The sequence below is a fragment of the Sander lucioperca genome, chromosome 14, assembly GCF_008315115.2.
Source record: "Sander lucioperca isolate FBNREF2018 chromosome 14, SLUC_FBN_1.2, whole genome shotgun sequence".
Taxonomy (NCBI): domain Eukaryota; kingdom Metazoa; phylum Chordata; class Actinopteri; order Perciformes; family Percidae; genus Sander; species Sander lucioperca.
In genome coordinates, this window is record NC_050186.1 from 33,998,752 (window position 1) to 34,026,531 (window position 27,780).

Here is a 27,780-nt window from a genome sequence, read left to right on the forward strand (position 1 = left end):
CCACAGTGCTGCGGAGGAGGGTCTGGCTAGTCCACACAACATTCTGGGATTGGAGAAAAACGTGCTCTGGTTTATTTACATGTCTTTAAACCAATCACAATTTTTAAAACGCCAACACTAAGAAAGAGGAAGGTAACGGATATCTGGCCGAAACAAAGGACATCCGGCAGAATTTCCAGCGGCACTGGAGCAATCCCGGAAGTGGAACGTCGTGGGTATAGACTAATGGATGTGTAACAATAAGTCACTGGTTTAATAAAGTCCCACTAGTTTCTGCTGGCATCAAACACATCAGTAGTGCATTGAGATGGTGCTGAAAAGCAAATGGTTGCTACACTAAAACTTAGGACAAATGCGACTTTAAAGACAAAACTAGCAATACGACACAGCAAGTGCTTTGAAAAACATGCATTTAATTTAGGAAATTCATTTGAACAAAACATCACTGACCTCCCCCCCTCCCCCATCTGTGTAATTATGCAATTTTCCTGCTCGACTATCCTCCCAAAATCATTAGCTTAATTTCTGCTTTCACAATAATTACACTTCTTCCTGAATGGACAAAAGTCAATCGAGTGGAGGCATCTCTTCCAGAGATAGAGATATCAAATCTGACGTCTCTGTCTGAGGATGACTCATTGATTTTGCAGTTTACAAATGTTTTTTTAAAACACATTTTAACTTCAGAAAGAAATATGTGGCTTGGCACGTCACAAGGCAAGGCAATATTACCTAATTTCAAACACGGCAATGTTACACTGTTGTTTGAAGAAGAAAGAAAAGACAGCAGTGCAGAATACAATACTGCCACCCACTGGCTGTTATATGGTAGAACATTTTAATACAGTGGTGCTCATAAGTTTATGAACCCATGCCTAAGTTGACTAAAAAGAGGAATAAAAAAAAAAAAATAAAAAAAAAAATCATCTTTTGGAAATTGATCTTAATGCCTTCATTAAAAAAATGAGGAAAAATCCAACCTTTAAGGACACCAACACTAGGTCGACAATAGTGAGAAAAAATTTTAAAAAAAAGGTGACAAACTTCGAAGAAAAAGTAAGGAAGTAACGCAAGAAGAGTGATCTAACCATTCCAATGGCTCAGAAGCTGTTGAGTTACGGTAAATAAAGCTAAAAAAAAAATGCATAGTTCCCCTTTAATCTGTGCACTCTGATTTCCACACATATACAGTGGTGCTCATAAGTTTATGAACCCATGCTAAAGTTGACTAAAAAGAGGAATAAAAAAATCATCTTTTGGAAATTGATCTTAATGCCTTAATAAAACAAAATGAGGAAAAATCCAACCTTTTAAGGACACAAATTGTCTTTGTGAATGAATAATGTATCGTAAATAAATCATCACATACCCTTCACCATACCTAGAGATTGGCATGGTTTTATTTCAGTTAGCCTGATAGCTGGTTTGATTTGCATTGAAAGATGGTCTTATGGTAAGTACCCCATGCCAATCTCTAGGTATGGTGAAGGGTATATGATGATGTGGGGCTATTTGAATTCCAAAGGCCAAGGGAACTTTATCAGGATGCACATTTATTTATTTACGATACATTATTCATTACCGTCTTTTTTCAAAGTTTTTGTCACCTTTTTTCATCAGCATTTAAATTTACACGGCTGTTGTTTAGTAAATCTATCGCTGTATTGTTCCTCTTTATATAGACTTTTTTTTTCCTACCAAAAATGATTTACGCTGGACCAGCGTAAATCATTTTTGGTAGAAAAAAATAAAAACATTCAAAGGGGGTACATTATTGAAAAAAGTTTGAGAACCACTGCACTAAATAATAGCCAAGCTTATTAATCAGTCAGAAAAAAGTGAGGATGCTATAAAAGCCATCATCCTGCAAATAATAACCCTACCATCAGCTACTCGGAGTACTGTGTAAATCTCATTGGATTGCTAATGCATCATTTTCGTGACAACAAAGAATAAACAGAACAGGCTTCAACAATCCAAGAGTTAGTGTACAATGGCTAACATTGCTGTGACTTGCTTTTTTTTTTTTTTATTGTTTTTTCTTCTTCTAAGAATTACAATTTTTTTATTTATTCTGAATGCCAAAGAAGTCTGCAAGTCTTTGTCTCAAAATTTCCCCAAAACAGTGAGGTCAGTTTATCAATGCATTCACTTGGATTATTAGTTTGTGGAGACTGGAGACTTCATCTGTGCGTTTGGATTTCCACACCTGTATTATTCTACCATGTGACCTCTGGCCAGCGCTGTACAATGCAGAAATGATTTTATTAACAAATCAATTAACTATTTAATGAATTAACAAATGCCATTGCAAAGGAATAAACCACGCAGCAATGGAGCAAAACGCCACCTGACGCAGCAGCGTGGCTCTTGGGTTTGGTCTAAGGCACAGAGGCACGAACCGGTTTGTGGCTACACAATTCTTATTATTGGAATCAATTAGTTAGTTGTGGTCTCATCTGGTGACTTGTTTATAATAAAAATCATGAAATAACCACCCATATCCATCAACGAGATCATTTCTGTTAATTATTTGTCCATGTTCCACTTTGAAACAGAAATCTCTGTAAAACTGCATCATTATATGTGTCATTCAGAACTTTCATATAGACCAAATCACTGTGATGTTGCGCTGACACAAAAATCACTTCCGGGTAGAGAACTGGCTGTTGATTTGAATTACGGAGAAATGGGAAATCTGCAAACTTATTGTTTATTTCGGCTGTCATTTTAAAAGCGCGACTATAACGTTTAAAAGATATCTAGTGTACGGTGTTGCTTTGCTAGCGTCTTTGATAAATCAAATCTAGCGTTACGGACAGCAACATCTCACCGCCGGTCGGACTGACTGCTAGTTTGGGTGGTGTCATTTTCTTTTGTCTGTGGCCCAACAGCTAAATTATCCAATCTAACGTTGGGGAAAGTGATGGCACATGAAAGCATCAAACACACATTTTAGATGAATAAGATGAGTATATCCAGTTGTTCCTCGCTCCTATTTGCTCAGCGCCGTTAAATTGTATGTAAGAGAGGCCAGAGTTTTCTACCCGGAAGTTATTGGAACATGTAACGGACATTGTGATTGGGTCTATAGTGGCAAACAAGTGGAGTAATGGCTGGGCACCGAACGTCGATACTTTTATGGCACTGACCGAAAATACTCCGATTCTATGAGTATTGAAAGATAAATCATTTTTCAATACTCATAAAATCGAACCGAAGTTCCAAAAGCATCTGAGCGCGTAAGCGGAAACTTATCTGTCCTCTCTGCATATTGACAGAGAGCGGAGCTCCAACACACACACGCACGCGCACAGAGGTGCAGACGGAGTAAACTCGAGCAAACTACGTCGGCGCTGCAGTTTTCTTGAAGTCACAGTGAGTCACGGCAATGCCGATAAATTTGTTTCAAGGGTTGTTACAGTTTTTCACGCAGACACCGTTCGCTGCGATATGATATTAATGGAGAGGCAAAAGCGGTCGCGGTGCTGTTGACGTTACACTTCCTCTGAGACAAGCAGGCACAACAGTGTTCTCTATGCCCTGGGGACTGACTGACAGGCTGAGGTTGTAAGGCAAGGCAACTTTACTTCTACAGCACCTTTCAGCAACAATGCAATTCAATTCCATTCCTTTGCACTTAAGTTAGTTCTTCATTAGTTCAGTGTTGACACAGGGCAGTCACCAAGTTTATTGTTAAAGATTTGTGTCATTACCAGTGTGCACTAACAAGTCTTTGTGGTTTACATTCCGTTGCGTTTTAGTTAGTTCAATATTAGCCTGTACACAATGTAATTTGTTTATTTACTTATTATTTATAATATGTTCCTGTTGTGGCAAAAAGGTTTCTCTTTTTTTGTTAATTTTTACAGTTCGGATTGATACCGATCCTGAGTATCTGACTGGCACAGCCCTATCCAAAAGCACAACCAGTTTTATTAATGTTACTCTGAGTGAGCAGTGTTACCACAACTGTTTTGATTCACAATTAAGGTGGAAAATAAAAGTTTTGTGTTTAATGTATTTTTGTTTCTGTTGTAATGGATTTTAAAACATATGGTATCGGAAAAAGTATCGTTAAGGAACTGGCATCGAAACTGAGGTATCAAAATCGGCACCGGATCGAAAGATTTTGAACGATGCCCAGCCCTAGTCCTGAGCAGAGAATGCCTCACTCCCGCTGTGTGTGTTGTAATCCGAGCTTCTCGGATCTTTATTGTGGTAGCTGGCCAGCCAAACAAGTGCATGCGAGTCTCTCTCCCTTTGAAACTGTTGCACTGCCCAGCCATTACACAGCAACTATCACAGCATCATTTAAAGTGCATGATAATGATGATCAATAACATGGTGAGAACGCTGGTTCAGACTACCAACTGTAGCTTGCACCAGGTGTGGGGTTCAGTGTTGAGTTTAAAAAAAGTTTCTTGTGTTTTGTCTATTTGCATGCGTTTTCTTAAGTTGCAGAGCATTTGCCCCTGTCGGCCACCGTAGACGACGGACCAATGAAAAAAGTTTTCATGCAAGGAACCGCCCACAACTTCAAGCAAATATATTTGTGAAACTGAGAAATGTTTGGGACTGAATAGATGTGTAGACGTTAGGAGAGACAACTTTTTCAGCCCGCTGCAGCGTAAAATCCCGTTCTGTCATGTCATTTGGTTATTAAATCTTTTTGTTAAATCTTCATTGGACCGAGCCTCTCCTTTCTCAAAAACTCAAAGAATACGCAACATCGGTCATCCGAATGTCACTCAATCACACTAAGAGCGGTCTTCCTATCAAGCCTATCCTAGCCCTGTCGCGTCTACTTCAGTTACAAAGAGGTCAGTAAAGTCTGGAGGCCCTTCACAGCTTGGCTTTTGGGGTTTGTTCCAGCAGTGTCCTCATGTCCAACAGTGCGCCCTCCACGGCCTGGGCCAGATGTGCTGCGTTGGTTTCTTTACAGGTGTTGAAAGACGACACTGCAAAGTTGATGTGATCGTTCATAGGATTGTAGCACACGCCGTATCCGTCGGAGGAAACCGGGCCGAAACACATGACGCAGTCAGTCTTGGACGGCACCTTGTGAAGAAATGAGAATGTGGTGGTTAGTTAGCCAGGGTCAAATACTTGAGGAATAGTTTCCATCTTAGTTCAGTTTAGTCACTTTATTATCCCAGCTGGGAAATATGATCTTCAGGTCAGGAGTCAGTGCAAGATAAAAAAAAAATTAAAAATAATAGTATAACACAAATGCGGAATTTTCAACTGCTGTAAAAAAAAGTATTTCTTATTAGAAAATTCTGAGAATTTGTGAACTTGGTTAAGACAACATAGAGATGCCTGTAATTTATTTTCACAAACAATAAATGCCAACTTTATGTTTAAAGATGCTCTTTTCTACATTGACTGCAATGCGTAGATGAGGACACAATTCAAAAAAAAAAAAAAAAAAAATGTAATTCACTTTTTGATTATGAAAGAATAAATAATAAAATTCTGAGATGTTGCACACCAAACGTGATTTTTGAATGTTGTGATTTTTTTCCATGAACATCAAAGATTTAGTTTGGAGGAAATTGCAATATTTGTTTACACTACTAGGTGTGACGAGAGCTTCTCCCATGAGATCTTGTGAAATTAAAAACGTGACGAGATTTCTCGTCAAGGTGAAAAATGTCTTGTTATATCAGTACAAGTGGAGAGCAGCAGCCTCGAAATTGGCATAGAAGATCCCCCGCCCATTGTCCAAAGTTGACTCTGAGTTAACTTTTTGATTGAATAAAATGACTATTTTTACAAGTCTTATTTTTTTTTTTTAATTGAAGTTCTCTCTAAAATGGTATAAAAATCTTGCCTCGATCTTGTGAACAAAATCTCGCACCGTCTTGTCAGCTGGCTGTCTCGTCCCACCCCTAGTCATTGGTGTAAAGAATGTACAGCAATGGGGACAGGACACAGCCCTGAGGAGAGCCAGTGGAAGAGGAGCGCTGTTCTGACAGAGAGCCATTCACCCCTAACCCACTGAGACCGACATGTTAACAAAATCTACAATCCAGTTGACAACATATACATCAAGACTAAAAGTAATGAAATAGGTCTTAGTACTGGATCACAGGACAAGTAGAGCTGTAACATTTCCAAATTTTACTGTACAATTTATTGTCTAAGAGAGGTTACACACCAACCAGACGGCCGACCGTCGGCAGAAAAGGCAGTCGGGCTGATCAGTCGGGTCCCCGAGGTCCAAAAAATGCCTCAAAACACACTGAGGCAACACCGACGAGTGTACACTCTGCGCGTGTGCGAAACGTAATACGTCGGTTGGTGCGTCAGCGCCTTAAGAAATAATTCCGATTAACAATATAATTACATTGTAAATGATTCAAAACCGACCCTGAATTGGTCTTCAGGTATGAAATATGTCTATTTCATTCAGAAAATGACTTTACAATGCGCAATGTGGATATACGTCAGTAGCTGACATTAAATGACGTCCTCCTTCCATTTAGTGCGGACCTTTTATTCCTTTTACTCCGCGTTTGTGTTGGCCTACTATTTTCTTTCCCCTTGTCCCTCTGTAAAGTTACTTGTGTAAAGCGTCCGTGGGTTTCATGAAATGCGCTATATTAATCTAAATTAATATTACGTTGGTTGATACAACAATCTATTAATGCTTTGGCTCGTGACACAGTGACAGTGATACCCGCTTTAGCTCACGAGACATCCAAAGGAGGCTAAGTTACCGTATACCGCTGAAATCAACACAAACTAAAAGTTAAATATAGTCACTAAGTAAACATAAAACTGACAACTACCATCAACAGTCATACCCCTTAGGACCTAAGCCAATGTTAGCAATTAATTGCGGCTAAACAAAGAAACGGCGATTATGTAAAGAAAATTGCGATTAGACAATTATGTCATAATTGTTACAGGCCTAAGGACAAGACATCTTTGCCGTTATGCTCATACCTGGCTTGTAGATAGCTTGTAGTGTAAGGCTTTGGCGTAGGCAGTGTCTGTGTAGATATCAGGTATGGAGAGTTTTTCTTCAACAGCCACCATCTTAAGGCCTAGGAGGTGTCTGTCTATGGCCTGGCCAGTGATTGCCTGTGGGGATGGAGAGCATTCATTTATTTATAATGTTCGTCACCAGATGTTCACTTCTAAAAGAGAAGGCTCGCATTATTCTGCATTTTTCTTATTGCAAACAATTAGCAGTAAACACTAAGTACAGTTTTTCTTAAAATGGTTGGCTATTGTACTATATAGTTTTATTAAACGTTACTCAAACAGTAGGAAACCGTGCATTAGTTCTGCATCTGTTTGGGGACCGCTTGGTGTTCTGGAGAGCAGGAAGGAAATTTACGAATCCCACTATGGCCACGCCAAGACCCGCCCTACGAAGCAGCTTGATTGGTTGGGGTTAGGCATTTGACCTCAAGTGGTTAAGGTTAGGATAGCCGATTGGTCAGGGGATAGGACCTGTACAAATGGGGTTACGTTACCTTACGTAAGCATGGACGCCTGGCCAATAAATGCTATTGAAGGGCGGGTCTTGGCGTGGCCATAGTGGGATTCGTAGCGAGCAGGACGGTGTGTGTGGGATTGAGTCAAAATCAACTAGTCTGTGTTCATGGTAATGAAGGAACATGTCGCCCAGCTGTGTTTTTAATAGTTTTTGGACACCAATGGAGCTGTATGGCACAGAGGGAGAAGATATATCATGCTTTAATACACACACACACAATACTTAGTAGGGCTGGGACGCTATGCCTTTGTCCCGATTTGATTTGTATTGCTATTTTATTTTATTTTATATCGATTCTAGAAGTATTGCAATTCCATAGTTTTGAGTATTGCGACTTTTTCCTTTTTTAACAAAAAAAAGTTGAATACATTTGCATCTGAAAAACCTCACTGTTTTACAATGTTCTGTACATATATCATCCAACTGTACATTCGTTGGTGTTCATACTGTACATAGCTCACATTTGCAATCCCTACTGTCTACATTTTAATATATTCACTGATACTGTATTTTCTATTCCGGCCGAGGATACGCCTTCATCAATAGGATGGCTGCCAGGTGTTGCTTTCAGACTCTCCCCACCTTCACCTTTTGTCCACAGGACAGTCATCATTTGTGGGTCAATGCAACTGTAAAGAAGACCGCTAAAGAGGGGGGGAAACTTCAGCACAACACCGCGCGCGGCCAGCCAGACTCGGACGCCTGGGACGATATGGTCTGTTTCCCTGACAGAACATAAAACTTTCTGTTACTGCCGTTAGCCGTATCACCTGGCGCTAGGGTTTGTGCTGGCTGGGTTCGGATTGCTGTAAGTTAATAATAGTGGCTGGCTGCTTGCTAACTGTGGATGTGTCATGTCCCTGGGGTAGTTGTCCGCTTTCATGCCGACATGGTGGGATAACTGGCTAAATTAGCATTGGATTTATCTTCTATCTATACAGCTAGCTAATGTTAACGCTGACGTTAGCAGGCGAATGTAATCGAGGGGTTAGCCCAGTGCTGTTTAACGTTACCTTTACCTTGATCAAAACAATTAAACTTAAAATAACTTCATGAACGTGTTGAACAATGTAACTTTATAACGTTAACGCTCCACACCGAGCATTAGCATGAGCTAACGCTAACGTTACTTGTCAACGTAGCACGTTAAGCTGGATCAATCGATATTTAAATAAGTATCAATGAATTAGATCTCTGCTATATTACTGTGTAAGTGGCATGTAATAAATGAAAAAGTTGTATTACGGTTACTGAGTATTAATCTTTCTGTGACATTGTATGATTTACGATAACTCTCGAACATATCATCTGAGTGCCGTGTTTTGACGGGAGTTAGAGGAACCAGAGGGGTCAAAGGTTATATGACGCCACTGACAGGCGACTAAATGAAATGGACCGTGTCATTAAAATAAAATAACAGATTTTATAACAGGGTTTGAACGTTGTTTAGGATAGTGTAAGTACACAGCTCAACAAAGGTAGGTATAGGTTTTTTTTTAGACATTTTAATGCAGAGATGTTACATATTGTACCTTTAACTCCCATTGCTGTGAATACTTACCATGTTAGTATATGACCTGTGTGCATTTACAGCTTTCTCCATTAGATCAACCTTCTCGGTGTTCTGTGATAAAACAGGAAGATAGGAATGTTACAGCACATCTTATAGTAGGTTATTGTTTTAAAGTGTTCAAGTATATTTGAAAACCTTTGTGTAACACTGAAATCCCTCAACATTAGACGAATAAATACTGAAGAACACCATCACTTAGTCTCCTAATCTGGCATCATCTTTTTCTAGCGATGTGTCTAGTAGGGATGTGCATCTACGGTCTGAGGCTGATGCATCTCCATCACCATGCATTGCCAACAATCCGATACACAACAGATTTATATGCAGCAAGTACAGGTGTGATCAGATTTGCCCCTATTGTAATGCATTGCGAGTTAACACAATGCTATGCCATTCAACGCGATGTAGTTCTAAGTGATCGTTGCACTCGCATCGTGCACGTTTGTGCACCGCTGCAAATCAGTGCATCTTCCCATCACTAGTTTCCAGTGATGTTTCCGTTGTATGGACAAAGGCTCAGTGAGTCATGTGCTGCTGCATGATACAGCTATGAGTGGGACTGCAACTAATGATTCTTTTCTTTTTCGTTTATCTGTTAATTGATTTTTTTCGATCAATTTTCCAAAAAAAAAAAAAAAATAATTAGTTGCCGAGTAATTTTTTTAATTTATATATATATATATATATATATATATATATATATATATATATATATATATATATATATATATATCTCATGTTAGATTCATGTTAATGTATGTTTTCAGACATACTTCAAACCTTTTTTTTTTTTTAAACTATCGAGCAATAATTTGGCAGCCACCCCTGCAGCAACTCTGAGGACCCCCTAGGGGGCAAGATCTCTGACTTAATGTTTAGGCTGATTGATAAAGCCCAACATTACCATGTCAGATAGTTTTGGCACTAACTAACTCATATCACAACCCAAACGGTTGCTGTAAATTCGAATACATCTCATTCATTCTCGTCAGACCGGTTTGCTGGGGTCATCAAAGGCTCTGACAAAGGCAGCGGAGGCACTCGAGGCGGATCGGATTGTATCTGTTCGGCCCAGTCTGAACATACGCAGGGAGGCACTTTCATATGTGGCACAGCAGCGCTGGTACATCCTGTCGAGACAAAGAGGATAGACAGTGTGAGAAAATGGTCTGGCGGTGGTAACGCACAAATATAAGATAACAAGTGACAACAAAGGCAGGGAAGAAGAAGACATGGAAGCATGTAAACAATGCGGATTTCAAAACGTAAAAAAAATACAGAAAAAGGGGCGCCTGGGTGGTTCGCCTGGTGGAGCGTGCGCCCCATTTACAGAGGCTAGTTCCTCGCTGCCACGGCCGCGGGTTCAGTTCCGACCTGCGGCCCTTTGCTGCATGTCGTTCCCCCTCTCTCTCCCTCCCCCCTTTCGTGTCTGGGATGTCCCATCAAATAAAAAGGCCCAAAATGGCAACAAAACAACAACATACATGTAAACATAAGGAAAAATCTTATTTTACATTAATAATTATTAAAGTAAATTACATTTAACCCTTGCATTCTGTTTCAGGAAACAGATGCTTGCCACCTCAAATGGGTATTCTTTTTTTCTTTAACTCCTTCAAGAGTTTCAGGAATAATATCCCAAATATCATACATTGATATTATCAACATAACTGGGGGGGAAAATATTTAGCTTTTTTTCTTGCAGGCTTCAATAAAAATGATGGGTAGTCTTAAAAGAGTACTCCACCAAATTAGCATTGCACAACTATACAATTGTTTGATTCACCAAGGATAACACCAGAATCATTTTTATTTTACACGTTTTTCTTCCTTGTCCAAACCCGGTGCCTCCATTACTTACAACGAAACTCCACAACCAACAGTTGAGATGGAGATTCGGGTGTGTCATTCATGGTGGCAAAAGTTGGGCTCTCGATGAGCATCTGTCGCTTTATTTTAGCGGTGTGGTAAGGGTTCCTGCACCATCTGCTCCAGTCTACAGTCATCGGCTTTTTACCGGACGATTCAGCATGTTGAATCGGCGTCGGAGGCCATCAGTGAGAGAAATCCCTCTGATTGTCTTTTCAGCTTAAGCGAATCAGTGCACGAGAAAAAAAATAAAATGGAAGGGAGCAAAGCAGGCAAACAGCTAGAGTCAAAAGGTCGCACAGAAGGCCCTTCGCATTTTTCATCTTCGTCTCATGAATCCAATACACAAAAGGGCTGTCAAAACTGGCCAAAGATGACGTAGGTTATAGGTTTGAACTATTCAAATATCTATCTTAAAAAAAAAAGGTATAGTAAGCGAATATTACCTCACGGTCACCTAGCTCTCTATTTTCTGAGTGTGCGTAAAAAAAACAACGGTGTTTCTATACAGTCCTGGCCGTGTAAATGGAAAACAAACAAAGGTGCGCAGGAGCCACAAAACACTATTCCAGCCAACAGCAACAGGCGGCGCGTGCAAGGAAGTGATGGGGGTGGGGGGAGACATCGGCCAGGGCCAGGAGTTATCAACAAGAAGAGTTAGAGTAACCCTAAACAGCAAAAAGGGGAAAGGAAAGGAAGAAGAACCTCGTTAACATCGGTGAGGCCTTTAAGCACTGCAGAAACCTCCGTGATTTCAAAGATGAGGGCTCTCGTCGTTATGGACAAGTGAGTGACATTAGCTTCGCCGTTTGCTGTTTTCAACAGGTCAGTAACCTCGTCCGTTTGCTATCGTTTGTGATGGCTGCTACCCACTGGCTGGCTTTACAGCAGTAGTGACAGTTTGCTAATCCACAACCTAAAGGGAACTAACATAGATTTTGCCATATTTCGTTTAGTCAGCAGTCACTCTTCTCTTAATACACCCATGGCAGACAGAAGTGGTTGCTATGGCAAAGCATAGCTTACTGCACCTTTAATGCTGCTCGCTAGTGGCTTGCTCCTGATATTGTTTGTGAACTTCTTCATATGAGTGATCACATTGGGGGTTTGGAAGGGTTTGACACGGCGTCCTCCTCGCATTATTTCCACCTTGCAAGTATTGCATGCTGCAATTCACGTCACGGTCGTCAGTATGTTAATCCTGTGCTGCGTCTCACACTCACACTCACACTCACACTCACACTCACACTCACACTCACGACAAGTTTTGCTCAGTGGACCAATTCCGATGTATAAGATGAAGATGATTGCAGATATATCACGCATCCCTAAATTATAAGTACCTGAAAACTCCATTACTCTGTTACATGCAGCGCTCTAGTTAGCCTTGGTTTAGAATGTAAAGAGTAAAAGGTCTGCATACAAAGCTTTTCAGTGTCTCACCTGTAGTAAGCCAGTTGTAGGGCCATCTGTATGAAAGCATCCGGGCTCATCTTGTGGGCCTTTGGCACATTTTTCCCAAAGTGGCCAAATACCGTGACCATCATATCCAAGTCTTGGGCCAGTCTGTGGTGGGAGAAATGTCAGAACAATCTATCTCTATGCCTAATGACATGACGTAAAAATGGATACATAGCCTACACAATACTGGTCACTGAGTGTCGTTACAATATCTATCCTCACATGTTCATGGCGTGCTTGGCCTCCTCAATGTCCTTCTTGATCTCGGGCGTGATGTTAAAGTGCAGTTTCTGGGGCATGGGCAAAGGCACCATGGGAGTCTGCGCCATCTCTGGCTTCCTCCTGTTCCCACAAACAAGAACGAAAAGAAACAACACATGAGATGGAAGAAAAACACATGTAGTTAAAAACCAAAGAGATACTTAAAGGGTAACTTCTGTTTTTTTTTTCAACCTGGACCGTATTTTCCTAGGTTTTTGTGTGTGAGTGACTGATAGGAACTTTGACATTGGTCCAGTATTAAGCATGAACGCTGTAACCGGCAGCCACTGACCGGGCTGCAATGGAACCCTATGGGGCAAATGTCAATTTTTTCCAACTGAAAGTGCTTTATTTTGCCACCATAGAAATAAAATGGATAGAAAGGCCATTTCCATTCAAATCAACGTAGCAGAATGGTCAGAGCAGCAGCCATTTGTATGTGCACCATTGCCATGGTAACATATAAACTTCCGATAATAAGCCGACTTCCGGCAAGTCGCAGAGCTGTGGCTTTACAATAACCAATGGGCAAACGAGCAGCGGAGTAGTAACGTTACGAGGCAGAGAGTCAGCCGCGAAATGATTCATCCACACCAACGGAATTGCTATCACCACGAGTGACAGCTTTATTTGGCTCGTTTTCTGTGAACGATGTGGCGAGGAGGTAACATTCAGGCAGAGTTAGCAAGCTAACGTTAGCCAGCTAACATTGGCGGCTGGCTTGCTAGTTCCGCCGCGCTTTCATGATGCATCCGTTACAGAGAATGAGCTCAACAGCGGGCTGGGTCTAACGTTAGCGGTCCACTGACCCACTGCCGCTGGGTCTAACTGTCCCTCCTCCTCACTCCCTGCAACTCCGAGAACATCTCCCGAGCTGTGTCGGGCGGCTCTCCTCCCAGCGAGCTGCGAAACAGTTTACGGCCCCACTGACGCGTGTTGTCACTATGACAACTAACAGCAATCGCCATTTTGTTGTGTACCAATCAAATGACCACAGGGAACAGTTCACTGGCCTTTCTATCTATTTTATTTCTATGTTTGCTACTGACAGGTTCAAATTAATATTTTAAGTGTCTGACAACATTATGAAAAGGATCCCTTCAGAGATAGACCTTTAAAACCTCTTTGAGACCTTTCTGTTTAACCAGACACAGCTCTGAAGTCGCTAGCGCTAAACCCACCAGACTCCATTTAAAAAAGCAATACTTTTAGCGTGTATAGAGCCGAAATATTATATTATATATATATATATATATATATATATATATATATATATATATATATATATATAGAATATGTAAATCTGTAAACTATTTATTTCAACCAAAACTAGAGTTGTGATGGTTTAAAAAGTGAAAATACGACCAAAACAGCTTTTCATAGTTTGATTTGGTTTCTGTAGACTTTGAATGCAGTGTATTTTACGATGCTAAAATGACTGTTTATTTACATGGAGTCTGGTGGGTTTAGTGATGTTTTTTATGTTTAAAAAAAGGATCTTACTCTTTAACAGAAAGGTCGACCGCCTTAGAAATCCTTTCCATAATGTTGTCAGACACTTAGAATATTAATCTGAGCCTGTCAGTGGCAAAACGAGCACTTTTGTGAAGGTAAATACAAGCTGGACAATTGCCCTATTAACTTACAGTATATTGTAGCTTGATTGGCCGCTGCTGACTGCAGCATTCTTGCTTAATATTGGACCAATGTCAAAGATTGTTGTTCCCATCAGTCACTTAGACACAAAAACATAGGAAAATAGGGTCCAGGTTGAAAAAAACGTTAGTTACCCTTTAATGAAACCATGGATTTCTAATTGTGATTTTCTGTCTTTCTGATTAAACCTGTCCATGCCAGTGGCAGAAAGTCTCTGTGTACTCTCCGTCTTGTTGCTGAACTTTCGAAGAGGTTATAACAACTAGACAGCCAAATAGACACCTACAGAGTCCAAATGCTCTTTCACCTACTTACGTGTATTCTACAGCATGGTCGATCAAGGCCACTATGGGGGGGCCCTCAGCTGGGGCATGCTCGTAGTTCGCACCACATACCCCGTCTTCTCCAATAATAAACTGAAAGAGAGATCAGAAACTTTCTTAAAGCATAAAACAAGAATTTGCAGGATATCCAGCCTGAGAAATTTGTAGACAAGGTCATATTATTACATAAGCAATTTCACATTGGTATTTGCATTTAAATACCAGCTAGTTTAAAGCTGTAGCGCGTAGTTTTAGGATCACTTAGAAATCCCACTTCAGTGGGTCACCTGCAGTGTCTTGTCAAACCAGCGGTTGCCACTGTTCCACTGGCTGCCTCCTCCATGGAGCATCTGGACGGCAGCACAGCTGCGGAGCATCTCATCAGACACCTGAGGCATCGCTCCATCCAAACACAAAGTGAAGATGCTCCTTTGGATAGCCGACACCGACTCTCTGTTGGTCTTATCTGACAGATAAAACACACACACACACACACACACACACACACACACACACACACACACACACACACACACACACACACACACACACACACACACACACACACACACACACACACACACACACACACACACACACACACACACACACACACACACACGATGTTCTTATGTAATCAGAATGGAACAGTTGAACTAATCTAGATATCCATATTTCTACATGCTGTATTTATTTATAACTTGCATATTGAGGTTGCATTCCTGTTACTACTTCATTTACCTGACAGAGAAATGTCACTGGTTATGTTGCAGACTCAGATTCTACTCACAAAATATCAATATTAAAATACAATGCATTATTATTCATTAAACTATCCAGCATTATATCAGAGCTGAAAGCTCCACCTTGAACAGAGGTATTTACTGGTAAACTGGTAAATCTCGTGGTGCATTCAAAGTTATTGTAAAATACCCTTTTTTTTTCTTTTAACAGCAATTTACTGGTGAAAGAAGTAATTACTGTTAAAAGTTATGTTATTACAATTTTAATAACCCTAACCCCAAAAAGTTAGCATTGAGCCCGGTCATATATCAATATCAATATCAATATATTGCCCCAGCCTTAGCTCAAGCTCCTTCAGATTATGGAGCCTCCTATTTCTAGTTTTATTACCCTCCTCGGCTACAGTAGTTAGCACGCATTAGCTCGGAGGGCTAACTTGGCTCGTTTTACTTTTGTGAACATCTGTTTTCTCCCTGAAAGTCACACCGACAAATAGTACACAGTGGCCTACATGTTTACTTCTGTACGCAAGCATGATGTGTTTTGTTCTTTGCAGGTTTGCAGCTCTCTTTCTCGTTGTCGAGGGGGTTGGGGGGGGGTCGCCACTCTAAAAGGTTGAGTACCACTGAATTAAAGGACAAACTGTTACATCTCCAAGGGTTGGGATGCATGCGGCTGTAAGTGCAAAAACAAATAGTAAAGTTCATACAGTATCTCTCAGCCCAACAAGCTCAGAGGTCTATTTGTAATGCAGTACTCAGTCAATCATTTGCACTCTTGGAAGACATTCTCTCTTTGTGAAATCCATCTCTAATCAGAGAGCATGTTTACGACACTCCATAATGAAGTTACAACTGCTTTGAATCCCTCTGTCTACAATGACGATCACTCTCACCGGTGCCCCATTGCACACTGCTTTTCAGCTATCTGACAAAACTCCGTCCTTTAGACCAACGTCCGTGATCTTTTGGCTCACCTTTGCTGAGGTTGACGTAGGCCTTGCCCCAGGAATCGCGATGCTGGGTGGTGAGGATGCCGACGGGCTCCACGTTGGTCTGCAGCGAGGCGCTGCAGATCCTCTCCAGCTGAATACAGAGCTGATCGGCTGTCAGTGGAGTCCCATCACTGTTGTACACCTCCAACGCAAAGAACTGATTCCAAGTGGAGGAAAGAAGAAGAACAGTAGCTGGCAAATGTCATCAGCTGTAGCTATTAATGTTGATCCAATAAGTCCAAATTAAATGAAAAGACAAAATAATAGTTGGTTGTTGTCTGGTTAGTGTGCTCTCTGGAAGCCCATATCAGTATCCAAAGGTGGCAATGAATCATTGGTCGTATGTTTTGTCTCTTTGATCACATCATTTGGCTTAAATTAATTTGAAGTTTATAGATCATAGGTGCTTAGGATACCTGTTAGGATACCTATAGTTCTGATCCATTCATTTTGATTGACAGCAAGGCAACTGATTGGCAAATCGGCCACTCTATCTAAGGGAAGTTTGAAACACGAGTGGAACGTTTTGGGAGTCCTAGCTTTAGCTGAGACCAACCAGTTTTTTAACCATCTAGTCATCAATTTTATCATATTTGATATCATTTAAGTAACCATCAGTATTATTTATTTTCCCTGATTCTGCTACATTAGCCTAGAATGCAAATAATAGAACAGTTACAGTTTTAACAGTCTGGTAAGTTCTGAAAATGACATCACTTTACTGTAATGCAGCCTTTAAAACCAGGAAAAGACAACACTTATGCCATATTACGATATTACGATATCCAAAATCTAAGACAATAGCTAGTCTCATATCACGGTATTGATATAATATCGATATATTGCCTAGCTCTAATGGTGATCATAATGTAGGCATCTTTTGTTCCATCAAACCTTTTTTTGCTCTTTGCTTTACTTTTGACTGTGATTATATTTACTTAACTTATTCCAAAATAGTTTGTTCTTCATGAGACTAAGCACCCAATTCAATTCAGAAGGGGACAGTGCATTTTTCATCTGTCGTCCCCTGGCCTCGATGTTAAAAAAGGACTTTTAAAATACAAAAAAGTAAGACAACACAAGCAAAGCAGAACTTAGCACAAAACACAGCACAGAAGCAAAATAATAACTGTCATGATTATACTACTCAATATAGAATCTAGATTACTGAACTACAGAAATCTGAGTGCACTGTGCTTGTTGATACCAGTTGTCATGTAGCACTACTGCCAGGCCCAGTGAAGCCAAGTAGGCCAAAGTTGAACTTGCTTTGTGATACATGCTGCTGGTCCCAGAAGAGCTCAGACACACATACGGGACTTTTCCCAGTACTCCTCACCTGAAAGTTGTGTACCACAGTAATGTGTTTGGAGGTCTTGGCGTGGTTCACCACCGAGTCTCTCTTCAGACCAGGGATACGGCAGGAGGACAGCACTTCGTAGTACTGGTTCATACACAGGGGCTTCCCTCCCAGATATTCAACTGGTAGTGTCTCACTGCAAGACATTCAAGCTCTGCCATTAGACACCAACTTAACCATGATAGCATTTGCAACATTTTGCCATTTACTCAATGTCCCCGAAGCGACTATCTGCACTGTGTATTGCAGGATTACATTGAGTGATGTAGTGCTGCTTCCATCGTTGGCACACAGTGAAGACTCAGTTGGTTAGTTACACTATTAAACACAGTCCAATATTTAAAGACATGGGTTTATTATAGCTTATTATTCCAAATGATATTATCAATAAAATATATAGTATATTACACAGTTGGGTAAATGATCTGTTTTAATTCAGGTTGATAAATTTAAATTTTAGAACCTCAAAGTGAAAATCAGCTGATTTAGTGATTAATTGTGAAGAATGCAAAAAATGTTAAAACCCTTTATGACCTGCATCATCATACTGATACATTAGCAACAGAGCTTTTGTAAATTCCCCCCATAGAAGCAGCTGCTGCAACACACAGTAAGCTAGTGGAGCTATCTCAGATGCAAGCTAGTCAACGCTGTGGGTAACTGTGCCAAAGACAATAAACATTTCTTTACTGTTTTAGTTACAAAATGACAGGGGCAGAAATAAACGCGAAAAGATCCTGTGATATTGTAACAGTCCCACCCATCCCATTGTCCCGCTTAACACACGTTCACATTCTCATACGGCTTAGGGAAGGCAGAAGGTGTCGACAAATATCGCACCTATCTTTACGAAATGTAAAAAGGAGGTTGTCTGAACCAATCAGGACCGCAACATTTTGCTTGAATTTACTAAAGGCATTAAAGGTGCCGTAGGTAGGATCGCAAAGATCCAGGACTTAGACAAAAAAGCCCAAAACGGTCTCCTAAGCCCCTCCCCCCACAAGGGAGAATGAATGAGGCCCTGATTGGTGGATTTTTGCAAATCACACTACAGGCTGTAGGTGGTGCCAGAGGAGCCGGATTTTTTTTTTTAAATGACCTGCTTCATGTAGTTCTACTCGAACATAGGGTCAGTTTCAGCAAATAACAGAAAGTTAGTTTTATAAGTCTTACCTACTGCACCTTTAATAGCCACCAGTAGCTGAAAGACAAAACTATAAATAGGAGGGGAAAAAATGAGTGGGCTGCATAGGTCAATAAGGAGAATATTAGCGCAGTACTCACTTGTCAATCATTGTCTTAAAGTCCAAGACACCTGCGGTCAGTTTGGCAGCAAACCTAAACAGAGAAAACAGGATCCGTTAACTTCTATTCTTATGTTGGTAAAATTATGTGCACTTTCTGAATACATCACAGTTACAAACAGAATGAATCAAGGCACAGTGGAGCAGCATGACTTGGAAAATACATTATGTGGTGGTAATATGTAGCAAAACGATAGTGAGACATACTGCATTAGAGTAGAGTTGTTTTATTGTTATATGAAGAATAATGTAGAGAAGTGATCATTGACTTGGTGGGGCCAAACCATTCATGTATATGCATCTACTTTAACATCTAAATCTGATCAGATCAACACACATTTTCTTTTAAAGGAGGCTTATCAAACAGTTGTAAATGGGGTATACGGGTATATATTGTGTCGACCCAGTTTTATACAGTCTTTAACTGTCACTCACATTTGTAAAAACTAGAGTTGGGTTGATTTCCGGTTCCACCGGTCCGGTCCAGTGCATAAGGCTAAACCGCTTTGATTGTATGCAAACCGATTAAGCCGGCATTTGTCACTGTGACTTCTGGCAACTTCTGTAGCAGCCTACATAAGCAACCAGTGCCGAGGGCATCACAGCATTAAATCCAACTTGTATTGCAAGCAGTGTTGGGCAGTAGCATTACGAGTTTGACTACTTCTCAATAGCGTTGCTGTTTTCTGAGTCAAATAGCTTTTCAGTAGCTAAGCTCTTTTACTGATCAAGTAACGTTAGTGCGGTACCGTCCACACAAGCTACATTTTCCCGGGCATTTCTGAAGCTCAGCGCATCTGTGCTTTCTGCTGCGGTCTGAAATAAAACCGCTTAGAACCACCGCCAAACAGAAATCTTTGTCGTATACATGGTTGTATTAAAAAAAAAAAGCTCAGATGTAATAAAACAACTGTTGCCATGTTGCTGTAGCTTAGCTTGCTACATTTATTTGGAGTCTAATGTTAGCTTCAGTGTAGTGAAGCTTCATTTAATGTAGAGTAACTGGTAGGGCGTTTGGTGTTCTAAGCCCCGAACGTCGTCTTCCAGGCAACGCTGCCTGGAAGGCAGTAGGATTAGGCAATGGTTAGGGTTAGGGTCAGCGCTGCCTTGAAGTCGACGTTGGGGGCTTAAAACACCATCGAGCAACTGGTAGCTTAGCTCACTAAACTTTCCAAGTAGCAGCCCAACACTGGTAATAAGCAATATGACAATGTGATTAACATAATATGTCTGTTTATAAACAAACTAGCTGAGCCGCTAGTGTCCGACAGCAATTTACTGCCGGGCCAGGCTGCGCTATGAACACAATCACATTTCATCAGCGGTGCGAGGGGGAACAGCACACATTGTGTTTGTTTACTAGAAATTTCATGCGTTGTTTTGGGGTGACCAGATGCAGTTAGTCTCAAAGAAAACTAAAACTGCGCCATTTCTGATTTGAAGCTGTGATAGAGTTGAGGTCCGGGCTACTTTAGGTAATCAGGAGCATCCAGTTCGACTCGCCGCCTCTTAAAAAAACACGAACATCTTTTAAACTCACTGATGTCGATCTAAAATGAAGACATACAGTATATATAAACAGACATAAAATGCTTTCAGAAACACATTTCGGTGAACTCTTTTCGTAAACTAAGAGAAAGTTTCCAATCGAGCCGCTTTGTTGGTCTGTTTTGAAATCCGGGAGCAGACAGCCCACAAGTCAAGCGTTCGTCCAATCAGGTGCAGCCTTCGCGGTTGTAGGAGGGTGTGGCCCATTTTCTTTGCTTGTCAGTCATTGAAGAGAAAATAGGCTCGTTCGAGATGAGCCAGGCCTGCGCAGAAACGGTCAGCGGCGATTGCCGCCCAATGTGTGCCGGTTAGATTTGTGTCCGACTTGGCACTCTGACGGCATGCACACGTGGGCAACGATAACCTCACGAGATCAAGGCGGCCGCAGTTTTTAGAGGCAGGCGCCACAGTTGCTTTTCACCGACTGCAAGACGCAGGCGGACCCTGGGCAAGAAGTGAAAAGCCTGGCTCTCAGCTGATTGGTTCAGAATCAACTCAACATGATGACGTTTTATATAAACTTTTTCTTGTTTTTGAATTGGAGGGATTTTAATTGCCATTTGTCTGACTTAAAGGCTTATTCTGTACAGAACACATGTTGTGTGGCTGATAGTTGTTTAGAAGTCAGAGAGACTAAATCCGTTGAGACTATGGATCACCTACAGTCTGTTGTTTATTAGCATCAGCAACAGATCGCATGTAGAGCATTTTGACAGCTACTCTGTCATAATAAAAAAACAACTGGAGACTGTGTACAAGCTGATATATGGGTCTGATAACATTTCATTAAATTGTAACCGGACCTTACTGTACATACACACCGCCGCCGACTTGAGCTGCAAAGAAGCTCTGGCCACCCTGTCATGGACGCTTGTCAAGAAGTCCGGGGAAGCTGTTTGAGGCTTTGGCCGCTCTGACGTAGCAGCATTCTATGTTCATCATGGAAAAAGATCAAGCAGCCACTGCACGGCCAATACATTGACACTAGAAACCTTTTATAAATGACATATATAATGACAGAATTTGTATTGGTTGTTGGTCGCAGCGGTGTCTGTTAGCAGTTAGCTCGCTCGTTAGCCGCTGAACCGCAGCAGCATGCAGGCAGAGCGAGCAGCCGCCAGCTGTTGATCTGTGCAGGACTTCACCGTGAGCGGACTGTTTAGAGACCATGTGACCGGCAGGTAACGTTAACTGGTCCCTATACGCAAATATCATAAATGATAGGGAACCCAGCAACGGCCATGATGAGCTTTTCCTCCATTTTCTCGGAACTAATGTTTTGGTAGGAACGAAAGGACGTCTATATTCCGAATTGGTTGCTGGCGTTTGCCGCTGCTTGCCGCTGCTTGCTGCTGAACCGCGTCATAGCTCATTACCATAAAGTTTACCTACCCTTCAACTTTCTGATTGACGCTCTGGTCGCTCAAAACGCCCAAAACGCGACGCCGACAGATTTGATGCTCCTTGCAGCTGAGAGAAGCAGCTTCCATTGAAAATGAATGACTTCCGGTATCTCTAGCTCAAGTCGGCGGCGGTGTGTACGTACAATAACAGGATGCGAGTGTTTCTGTGACTTCCTGTTCAGCCTGAAGTTGTCATAACATGCTCCGTTTGTGTGTATGTGTGATCACCTTATTTGTCCCTGCTTATCACTGAAGTTCATGCGGGGCAAGACCAACCCGGGGCTTGAATGAACCACCACAGGTAACCGGTAATCGAGGTAAGCAACCAGCACCCACCACTCTGACAACTACAGAGACAAACAGATACAGACACAAGTCAATAACAGAACGACATAGGAGCGGAATAATACCCGTTTATTAAAAAGGGAGTCAAATCTAGTTTGATAAGTCAAATGTTAGTGGGTTTGCAATGAAACTGTGTAGAGAACAAAAGCAAACAAGTTGTGTCAGGGAAGTAAGTTATACGTTTCCCTGATCAACAATACTTATTTTAATTCAGAGTGTCGGAGTCTCACCCAGTTCTCTGTGTTCTGTGCTCTCTTTTCCAGGCTCCTCTGAAGTCTCTCTCCAACGCCTCCTGCTTTCTGAAACTCGGCCACCAGCTCTCGAGTTTGCTTCAGCTCATCGACCTCCAAGATGGGCTCCAGGGCACGGACGTAGCGCTCGCAGGTCTGCTGCAGAGGGGGGACAGGCAGACCGGGCAGTCCCTTCTGGTGGGTCAGGTATCTGCCAGAGACCCGAGCCGCTGATACGGGCTTCACCAAGTGACAGGACTTCATTAAGCCACAGGGTTTCGCCATCCCCACCTTTACATGACAGACAAGAGAAGTGTACGTTAAATACTTGTTGGTGGTGTCATTTGAAGTTGTTAAGTTGAGTGAATTGCTCCAGTGACTGAATAAATGCAATGAAAAAAAAATGATGATGATTGGATGTCCCATAATTTTCTCCAGTTATATAAAAAGTAGTGCTGTCAGTTAAACGCGTTATTAACGGCGTCAATTTTTTTAATCTCGAGATTAACGTTCTTTTTGGCCTAGCAAACTTTAGTAGATTTTTTCACATGCTGTTGCAACAACTAGTAACGTTAGAAAAACTACAACACCACACCGGATCTAGCTAGACCGGAAACTAAACAACAGGCACGCTGCACACACTTGTTTGGGTTTGCGAGCCGGCCAAAGAGTAGTAGGCTAACGTTACGTCGTTTTGAGTGAATGGCGAGCGTGAGACGCCGAAATGGATGCCAATAAGATTGTGAATGGAAAGTTTACTTTTAAAAAGTTGCCAAATGGTTCCATTGACAAGACCAAGGTGATCTGTTTGTTTTGTCGTTGTGAAGAGAGCTATCATCACAGCACGTCCAGTCTGAAATACCACTTGATGGCCAAGCACACAGCTGATACCTTTCCATGTTGATAAGAGCATTAAAATGAGAAAAAAAATAATGGGACGAAAAGAAATCTAGGGACATTTAGAATAGATGAAAATGTGCGATTAATTGTGAGTTAACTATGACATTAATGCAATTAATCGCGTTTAAATATTGTAATCGTTTGACAGCACTAATAAAAAAAGGGACAAAACTGAGACAATTATATTTTATATTTTTATTTATAAAATTAACAATCACATGTTAGTGCTCATTTGAAGCCCTAATGTTTAGGAGCTCAAACCATGTCAGGAATCTTAGTGTAGTTCTGGACTTAAAATTCCAAAACCCACGTCAACAGAATTACAAAATTAGCCTACTACTAGAGCTGGGCGACATGGAGAAAATCAAATATCCCGATATTTTTGACCAAATACCTCGATATCGATATTGCAGCGATATTGTAGGGTTGACAATTGATGCTTTCACAAAATATGCACACAATGAGATTTTCGATAATATATCATCAGTTATGTTGATATAATAACCATGTGGGTAAAGGCAAATAATAGAAGAGCTAGAACAGTCTGGTGTGTTCAGAAAATGACATCAGTCTACTGTAATGCAGCCTTTAAAACCAGGAAAAGACGACACTTGTGTCGTATCAGGATATTACGTTATACAAAATTTAAGATAATATATCGATATAATATCGATATATTGCCCAGCCCTACCTACTACCATCTCAAAAACATAGCAAGACTTAAAGGACTCGAGTCTAGACAGGATTTAGAGAAACTTGTTCATACCGTTGTTTTTAGCAGACTTGATTACTGTAACCATGTCTTTACAGGTCTTTGTTAAAAAAAATAAATAAAAAAAAATCAATCAGGCAACTGCAGTGTATTCAGAAGGCTGCTACCCGAGTCCTCACTAAAACTAGGAAATTTGGAATGGTTTGGGACCAAAATACATGTGTGACGTGCTGCTCTGTTAGGAGCCATCCAGAGCTCTAAGATCACCTGGGAAAGGCCTACTCTCCGTCCCCAGGCTCAGCACCAAACACGCGGAAGCAGCTTTTAGTTTTTTTACGCAATCTGTGTTCTTCTAAATCAAGACTTCAAACTTTTCTGTTTGAAGTCGCGTTGCTTTTCCTGAGGTCATTTAGAGACGGTTATTCCTACACTTCTATGTAGGCCTGTGACAATTATTACATAACTTTTCAACTGTCAATTTCTTTTTGCATAATCGCCGTTTCTTTGTTTAACCGCGATGAATTGCTAACATTAGCTAAGGTCTTAAGGCGTATGACTGGCAATTGTTGATTTTGTATAGATATGCCAAATTGTAATTATATAAGTGATTATTGGTCGAGCTAAATATTTTTATTATTATTATTTCAAGTTAGTTGTTGGCACTAGTACACAGATTCTTTTTTTTTTTTTTTTTATAAAGGCGTGGTTTACGTCATAGGCTGTATCCTTGTGTTATTACATTATCTAGGTCACATGACTGTGATATAACCATAAGATGTACGCTGGGATTCGTTTAAAACTTAGATTTTTTTTTTTTTTAAGTAATAAATAAATAACTATTTCTGACTATTTTGACTGAAAGAGACAATTATATTGTCAACTGCAATTATTTCTGAGAACAATTAATTGTACAGCAAAATTTGGAATTGTTACAGCTCTACTTCTATGCTTTTCAAGTCTTTAAAATGTACTATTTGCTTTTGCTTTGTTTTTATGATTGCTGAATTTTATGTTGTATTTGCTCTCTATGTGTCTGCTTATGTAAAGCACTTTAAATTGCCTTTGTGTATGAACTGTGCTATATAAATAAATTGCCCTGCTATGCCTTGCTACGTCCTTCTACGCTCTGCAGTGCCCTGCTATGCCATGAACTACTACAACTACTATTTCTAGTTATAGTTCCATTATCTTTATTGTGACTATTATTGCCACTGTTCATCACACCCCCAACCGGCACCATCAGACACCACCTACCAAGAGCCTGGGTCTGTCCGAGGTTTCGCCCTAAAAGGAAGTTTTTCCTCGCCACTGTTGCACTAAATGCTTGCTCTTGGGGGAATTACTAGAATTGTTGGGTCTTTGTAAATTACAGAGTGTGGTCTAGACCTACTCCATTTGTAAAGTGTCTTGAGATAACTCTTGTTATGATTTGATACTATAAACAAAATTGAATTGAATTTCCCCAGTCAACTGTGAAAAATAACACTAACTGACTTTCTGGGAGAGGCTGCTCTTTGATACCACCGTTTTCCCAGATTATCCAAGTTATTTTGTTGTCAAAGAGGGAAGCTGTTGTCAAATATTTCACCACCTACACCTACAATGACTCCTTCTGTTAGTCAAAAGTAAAACATAATCATTAAATAGTCTGATAAATGCAGTTCAGTGACATTATAAAACAGATCATGCTGAGTATATATATATACTATATTATTACTTACTTATACTAGGCTTTGGCCAGTGTATACATTTCCAAACCGATTTGATATTAAGCCAAACACCGGACCAGACTGCTACAGTACACCAAATTTTACCACTCGCACTTGACTCAGCCACTTCGAGTGAGACAGGGAGAGCCCATAATAAGAGTAGCGAATCCAGTCCACCTGGTGGCTGTAATGCACCTGTAGGCCATGACATATGTGATCTGATCTTATCTAAGCAAACTAATCAATGAGTCAAAAGATCTTTAGTTGCACATTTGAGAACAGGAATCCATCCTCTGGCCCTTGAGGTTGGCAGATTTAAAAACATGTTGTGTGAATTAGGACAGGTGTTGAATGAATCGCATTTCCTTCTGTATTGTCCTCATTATGATGGGTTAAGAATAACTATATTAAAATGAAATGTCTGTTCAAAATCCAGAAACTTTTTGGTTAATATGAATGCAGTTTCTTAAGCTTGGAAGAAAAGAAAATGTCAGGATGGGTTATTTGGAAGTTGTGATGCTACTCTGGCTTCTTTCTAAATAATGGTGTCTTGTGAGCCTGTTTGGGCTGGATATATTATTTATGCATGACACAATAATGATAAAACTAATCAAATCATATAGGAACCGAACTGATTCTGGAATGTGCTGGTTTTATACCAAACTCGTTGGCCAGTTCTTTCATAAATTGTACGTTAGTCTCGCATTGCCAGACCTTTGTTCACAGCGCAATCACTTCTCAGAATATGTGACGACATTTCGCCGGTAGAGCGCAGTCTGCACTCATTTTCATTTATGGAAAAAATATGTCAAAAGTATTAAGAAGTGAATGGCATAGATAAAACTAACAAAAAATGTTCAGAGGCTAAGCTGAAAGGTTTCCATAGGTTCCCATATAACTGTTAAATGTTCTATTTTCAAGAATCTGACTATCAGGTGTTAAAATAAAAAGCGAAATTAAGTCTCCTGCAGCATATGTTTCTGTCATCTTATAAAGTAGCGAAGCTGAAGAATACATATTAACGTTAGTAAAACTGAGTCTCAGTCAAGCTTGCCCTTTAGTGTCTTATCTATATTTGAATCTTAGCTAACCCCAAAATAAACCTTTGACCCAGTTAGCTTAGCTAACTGTTCACTTAACGTTACCGCTACTTCAGTTCATTACGAGCTAGCTAAGCTAGCAAACTTTGCTAACAGCTAGCAAACACTCCTTTACCACCGAGCGTTAGTTAGTTTTGCCAAGCGTTAACTTCTAAGTCACCACAATCATATATTACGTTAATAAAATAGTTATCAAGTCAACTGTATCAATATGTGTCAATAACTTACGCTCAAGTTGACTTTTGGCCAGTGTGTAAACAAGCATAGTCAGGTGCGTTACTTACCATGGTTCTGCTGCAAATGCCCCACATTCTGCATTCAAAGAAACGCCCACAGACCACAGACTCAGGTCAGACAGTGCTCGAAGTCCAGCCTAAAAGCAGTAGCTTTTGGCTAACGCTAGGTATTTTATTGGTTATTAGACCCGTCGTCAGACCCACTGGAGACAAGCTGGAAGCACACTGACCTCACAACCGCACAGGTCGTCAGCTGCTAAACACAATAAGGTCAGGGTGAGGTTCTTTTTAGACATCAATGGGTGAGGCTAGAGTTGTAAATGTACGGAAGAGGGTTAGGGCCACTTGGGAAAAATGCATTTGAGTTCTGACTTCATTAAACTAGCTACTACTACTACTAAACAAGACTAAAGGGGGTTCATTCTGCATTTGAGTACTTATATATCTGATACTTCCAGTACATTTTTTGCTGATAATACTTTTGTGCTTAAGTAAGTAAGTAAAAATATAGAATGCACGGCATTCATTCATTTATTTAT

At 40.6% G+C, this 27,780-nt stretch overlaps 1 protein-coding gene across 3 annotated transcripts; it reads right to left on the reverse strand.

Moving 5' to 3' along the window:
* Window positions 1-3,994: 3,994 nt before the first annotated feature.
* crata (carnitine O-acetyltransferase a) lies at window positions 3,995-27,555 on the reverse strand. Of its 3 annotated transcripts, XM_035991379.1 has the most exons (15): window positions 27,290-27,316; window positions 22,585-22,875; window positions 22,238-22,356; window positions 19,039-19,092; window positions 17,734-17,890; window positions 16,377-16,551; window positions 14,944-15,122; window positions 14,649-14,749; window positions 12,639-12,758; window positions 12,399-12,521; window positions 10,081-10,216; window positions 9,075-9,137; window positions 6,955-7,092; window positions 4,738-5,061; window positions 3,995-4,403 (listed from the first exon to the last, which is right to left on the reverse strand). In XM_035991379.1, exons 1-14 carry the CDS (start codon window positions 27,314-27,316, stop codon window positions 4,846-4,848), a joined length of 1,899 nt encoding a protein of 632 aa, XP_035847272.1. In that variant the 3' UTR covers window positions 3,995-4,403; window positions 4,738-4,845. The 3 variants fall into 3 exon arrangements, with proteins under 3 accessions (XP_035847272.1, XP_031143138.1, XP_035847273.1); XM_031287278.2 differs by lacking the exon at window positions 3,995-4,403 and having other exon boundaries at window positions 4,660-5,061; window positions 27,290-27,555; XM_035991380.1 differs by lacking the exon at window positions 3,995-4,403 and having other exon boundaries at window positions 4,660-5,061; window positions 27,234-27,291.
* Between the last annotated feature and the right edge of the window lie 225 nt (window positions 27,556-27,780).